The sequence below is a fragment of the Nannospalax galili genome, unplaced genomic scaffold (assembly GCF_000622305.1).
Source record: "Nannospalax galili isolate Female #2095 unplaced genomic scaffold, S.galili_v1.0 scaffold7608, whole genome shotgun sequence".
NCBI lineage: Eukaryota > Metazoa > Chordata > Mammalia > Rodentia > Spalacidae > Nannospalax > Nannospalax galili.
In genome coordinates, this window is record NW_008358296.1 from 5,313 (window position 1) to 11,161 (window position 5,849).

The 5,849-nt window shown below is 39.5% G+C and overlaps 1 protein-coding gene across 1 annotated transcript in view; it reads right to left on the reverse strand.

Moving 5' to 3' along the window:
• Positions 1-181: 181 nt before the first annotated feature.
• The window catches only part of LOC108490122 (DNA-dependent protein kinase catalytic subunit-like), a gene marked incomplete at its 3' end in the record, with an annotated part of 22,492 nt that continues 16,824 nt past the window's right edge, over positions 182-5,849 (reverse strand). The window contains exons 7-9 of the mRNA XM_029557897.1: positions 4,927-5,175; positions 2,828-2,922; positions 182-281 (exon numbers count right to left, since the gene is read on the reverse strand). Coding sequence (XP_029413757.1) covers positions 182-281; positions 2,828-2,922; positions 4,927-5,175 — 444 coding nt within the window. The remainder of the gene's footprint in view (positions 282-2,827; positions 2,923-4,926; positions 5,176-5,849) is intronic.

Genomic DNA, 5,849 nt, shown 5'->3' on the forward strand with positions numbered 1-5,849 from the left:
AGGCACTTTTAAACATAAAGCTTTTAAATTCTGTTGGAAAGCAGACTTCAAACTTCTACACATTTCTTCTTTAAAAAGCTAATTCTTTATATTCCATACACTCACCCTAATTTGTCCTTTATCAGATGGGAATTAGCATTATGTTGAGTTAAAAAAAGGAAAAGGAAGCAGTATCACTTACTGTGGCAAACGTCGCTTCTTAGCTTTGTTTAACGAAATGTGCTTCTTTTCAATGATGCGTCTCAGATGGTCTATGGCATCACAGCACTGCTGAACTGTGCCTGATCCAGCACCAAAAGAAATTTCAAAGCAAACATAGCTGGTCATCATTAATAACATAGTACCATACATTTATTGGCCTAATTTTGTGATTATGAAGGTAACTTTACTATAGATTTAATATTTCTTCATCCTTCAGAATATGAAATTTAAATAAAGGATTTATATTTCAAAACCCAGACTCTTGACTGCAGGAAGGAATGGCACATGTACACACACACACACACACACACACACACACACACACACAGAGCAATATCCAATTAGAAACTGTATGACCAACAAGCATCCTCAACAACCAAAAGACAGTCTTGAGTGATAGATTAAAGAGATCTGGAAGGTACCACAAAAACCCCGTTCAGGTCTGAGCCAATGTACACCAACTTAAAGTCATTCCTTGGCCTTCCTTTTTCTCCTGTAGAATAAGCTATATTATAGTTTAATAATATAACCATTATAGTAGGGGACAGAACTAAGGTGATAAACCATCCAGAGGTCTAGGAGAAAGAATGCATGGTGACTTCTGGCACCAAGAAATCATTATCTTTTCAGGCATCTGTTTGGCGGTTTTTGGTTTGTTGTGTGCTGGGTGATAAAACTCAGGGACACACAGCACTGATTTAAGAAAGAGCAAAGTTTTACTTGTTGAGAAAATTCATCTTCTGGGAAAATTAAGTCAAAGAAATCAATCTTAAGCTAAGAACTAAATTTTACACATTTCCCCATGGCAGACTATCAGCATAAAAGGTTAATAGTGTTGAGCCTGTCATTTTATGAAATAGGCAAAAACCAAGATCTGAGTAAGTGGAAGAGAAGCACTGCCATTCTACAGCTGTGTGATCTAATCCCTCAGTGACAAGGGCCTCAGGGTCCTGACTATACCAATGAATAGACCAACAGAGACCTCTAGGAAGAGTTCTAAGCATAAAAATTCTACCAAGTTCCTAATAGCTTCTAGACAGAATTAAGTAGACTCTACTTTGGCTTACTTATGACTTATCATTCTTAATACCTCTCTTTTTAAAAAATATTGTATTATTTTTAAAAATATTTTATTTTTATTTTATGTATATGTGTGTATTGCCTGCATGTATGTGATTGCACCCATGTTGTGCAATGCCGCGGAGGTCAGAAGAGGGCTTCAGATTCCCCTGGAACTGGAGTTAAGGACCGTTCCTAGCCACCATGTGGGTGCTGGGAATTGAACCCAAGTCCTCTGTAAGAGCAGTCGGTGCTCTTAACAGCTGAGCCATCTCTTAACCCTGGTTTCCTTCTTTTTAAAGCATGGATATGGATCAGTAAGATGGCTCAGTGGGTAAAGGTACTCACTACTAAATCTGACCTCTTCAGTTTGAATCCTGGGACTCAGAAGTGGAAGGAAAGACTTGACTCCAGTAAGTGGTCTTCTGACCCCCCCATACATGCACTATAGCAAACACACACACGAATAAATGTAATAAAAAAACCTTGAGTTCTATTGGTGTATAAATCACATTTTCTTTACTCATCAATGGATACTGAGAGTGACTCCATATCTTGGCCACTGTGAATAATACTGCAAAAAAACAGAGGCCTCTTTAAGCCACTGATTCTATTGTCTTTGGCTGTATGCTCAGCACTGGGATTACTGGTGCATATGGTAGTGCCATTTTTCATTTGTTTAGCTTTAGAATTAATCAGTTAAAAGGATGTTTTTAATGAAACAGATGCCAAGCTGAAGCCTTGCTAGGTAATGCCACTTATTGTAGTTTTATAGCAGTTCAGCTGCTTTGATTATACAAATTGCCTATTTTTGGCAGGGCATTATATTGTCTTTTGGTTTTTATATTGTATTAAATTTTTTTATATATTTTATTAAATTTTTGTGTATTTTAAGCCAGGCATGGTGGCGAATGCCTTTAATCCCAGCAGAGGCAGGTGGGTCTCTTTGAATTCAAGGCCAGCCTCATCTACATAGCAAGTTCCAGGTCACCTGGGGCTATAGGGAGAACCCCCTCCCCACAACAAAAAAAAATACCAACCAAACCTTTGCATATTTCATACAAGGCATCTTAATCATCCTTACGCTCCCTCCCCAGAAACATAGTGGAACAAGTGGTAGAGAGAACACTAATGCACCTCTCAACTCTCACCAACAAAGCTCCCTTATGCAACAGAGGGCAATGAACACAAAAGGCCACGAATGGCCACCACACAGAAAATAAGAGTCTGCAGAGTATGAGTCCTTGGATAGGACTTCTATAGTTAACTTCACCTATCCAGGGCTCAGGGACTATTGTGGAAGAGGGGGCAGAAAGAATGTAAGAGCCAGGGGAGGAGGTGCATGACCAAATGGAAACAAAGAAAATCTTTTACAAACTGGACTTTGAGGCAGTATGTGTGCATATATGGGATGACAACAAATCTCCCTCAAATATTTATCAGATGTGCTAAGAATATGTGAAGAAAGAAAATACCACCTTATGAGAGGATCACTTGAGCCCTAACTCCTGAGTGGAAAAGATCCCAAGGGCTCAATGTATAGACAGAACACCTGGATGACACATACCTAAGGATTTCTCATCTCCATGTGCCAAGGCCAGACTTTCCATATATATCACTAAGGCTTCAAACACAAACTGTTCTACCAAGGATTCTTCTTCCCTGCAAAACAAAGGATATTAAAGCCTCACCTAAGAAAATAATAAGACAGAAAAGAAAAGAAACAAGTAATGTGAACAATGTATTTTTTTGAGTCAAGGTCTCTCTCACTCTACTGCCTAGGCTGACCGAGAATTCACTATGCAGCCAAGGCACTAACTGAAGAAAGAATAGTTTCACTTACTGACAAACTAACTCATCTTCCTAGAACTGAAAATAAATAAATCAAACATAAGCTAAGGCAAGAATTTAACTGTAAACATTTTGCCCATGGCAAACTATCAACATAAAGGCTAACAGTGCTCAGCCTCTCTTTTTAAGAAAGAAGCAGAAACCAACAGCTGAATAAACCAAAGAGAAGTGCTGCCTCAAGCTCTCAGCAGTCGTCTACTGCTGGCACTGTAGATGGGAGCCATCATGCCCAGAAAACTGCTTTTTAAAAGGGCTCAAATAAGTGGCATATGACGCATGCCTGCAATCCTTACACAGAGGACGTAAAAGCAGAATTGGTAGCACAAGACCAGCCTGAATACATCATGTTTGAAGCTACCCTGAGATACATGAAATGCTATCTTCAAAAAAAAAAAAGAAAAATGCCAGGTGTGATGGCACAGAGGCAGGTCAATCTCTGAGTTCAAGTCTAGCCTGGTCTACATAGCAAGTTTCAGGTCAGCTGGGGCTACAGAGAGATTCTATCTCAAAATGACAAAAAAAAAAAAAAAAAGGCCTGGTGTGGTGGTTCGTACCTGAAATTCCAGCACTTGGAAAGCTGAGGCAGAGCTGCTGAATAGTCAGTCTGGACTGCATAGTGAGTTCATGGCCAGCCTGAACTACAGAATAAGACCTATCTTTAGGTTGAGCATGGTGTTGCATGCATTTCATCCCACCACTAGGGAGGCAGAGGCAGGCAGCTATCTGTAAGATGGAAGCCTAGCTGGTCTACATAACAAGTTCCAGGCTAGCTGGGGCTATAGCGAGACCCTGTTTTTTTAAAAAAACAAAAACAAAAACAAAGATCTTAAAAAAAAAAAAAAGCTCAAATATTTAAAAATATTCACCAACTCACAAAATACTACCTCCTCAAAGAACAGATTAAAGCCCTAAAGCCCAACTGCATAAATCAAGAGGAAGCACTGGTTTTCATTCACAAACATGTGTCACTAGCCTTTCTGTAGGACTATCATAACATATAACCTTAGAACTGCTGTTCTGACCACTCTATACTGCAGTAAAATTCAGTGGAGAGAAGATCTGATGTCATATCCACATTATTTTTAAATAAATGTATTGTAAAACTTCCCAACTTACCTCAAAATAAGCTGATAGCAAGAGTAAACTCTAAGCCTTTAATTCATAAATAACTCCCATTTTCCACTCCCATAACTCAGTAGCACTAGAGGTGAGCCACATTTTTCTACTATAGCAGACATAGCCTAGCTCACCTGCCTGCTATCCTTCCTTCTAAGCCTTGAACACCACAGTCTAAGAATACCAAAAGTCTTTACCACCTCATATGGCAGGCTTATGAGGTGGAGAAGATGTAGTACTCTACCACTTTCTGAAAGGCTAGCTTTCATTTATGCTTTGTGGCCCTGCTCTGAGAGGGTCCTTTCAGGTTGCTGACTGAAGAGTGCCAACAAATCTCCTCATAGAACTCATCTCAGGTGCTCCAAAAGACCTTCTATATTGTCTTTCGTTGCATTCACAAAACATCTGTATTACATTTGCATGTGTTTCTCAGTAGTTTCTAAAAATCACTACATAGATCAGGCTGGTCTCAAACTCACAGAGATCTGCCTGTCTCTGCCTCCCAAGTGCTGGGATTAAAGGTAGGCACCAACACATATAGCAACTTCTAAGATCCTTCAATACACATCATCTAGCACAGTTATTTAATAAATGCTTGACATATGAATATATGGCATTAACATTAGGACACTTTTCAAAATCACCACTAAAAATCTCCAGAGCTGTTTTATACACTCTCCCGATGCTTGGCTGGCATACCTGAATTCCTTGTAGAAGTTATTAAAAGCAAGTGCTGCTCCTAGCCTCTTGAAAGCATTGGGATGAAGTGCAAAGCTATAGAGCCGCTTGAAAAGTGATTTGGTGTTCACTGGACTCTTTTCTTGCTGCTGAGGTGTTGTCTGCTTAATGGACCATTTAAGGAATTCTCGAATACACCGGCCACAAAAATCTCTTAGAGTACTGTCAATGGGGTCCACAATACCATCCTGAATCAAGACAAAGACATCTCTATTGTGTTTAATTTTGCATCCATAGAATGATTAATGGGGTCCATGTGGGGATACATGCTTCTATTCCAACATTTAAGAGGCTGAGGCAAGAAGATTTTGCGTTTGAGGCTAGCCTGAGATATATAGTGAGTTCCAGAACAGCCTGGGCTACAGTCCCTGACTCAAAAAAAAGAAAGAAAAAAAATCATCCAGTGCCTCTCCTCTGCTTATAAATAGGCATATGACTGCGGTTGAGTCTGAGAATGAAGTTTTGTTGGTAATTACAATGCTGCCTAGGCAAAGAGGGATGTGTCCTAAGTGCTCCACATAGCACAATGTGAAACAGGCCAGAGTCTTCATAAACACACCACATTGCTTCTTCCTGGGCATTCTTGTCAATTCCACATTTCCTCTGGCTCCAACCTAATAGGAAATGTCACACAGATGCAAACCGGAATCAGTTCCCAAGAACAAATAATTAAAGGATGCTTGGGCAAATTCACTAGGTATTTTACTGGAACTTTTTATTTTTTTGAAACAGGATCTCATATAGCTGAGGCTGGTCTTCAACTCAGATCCTTCTGCCTCTATCTCCTAAATGCTGGGATTACAGGTGTGCCAGGTGATTCTAATGTGAATACATAACAAAAGGGCTGAAATAACAGGAAAAACTATGTAAGATAACATTTAAAG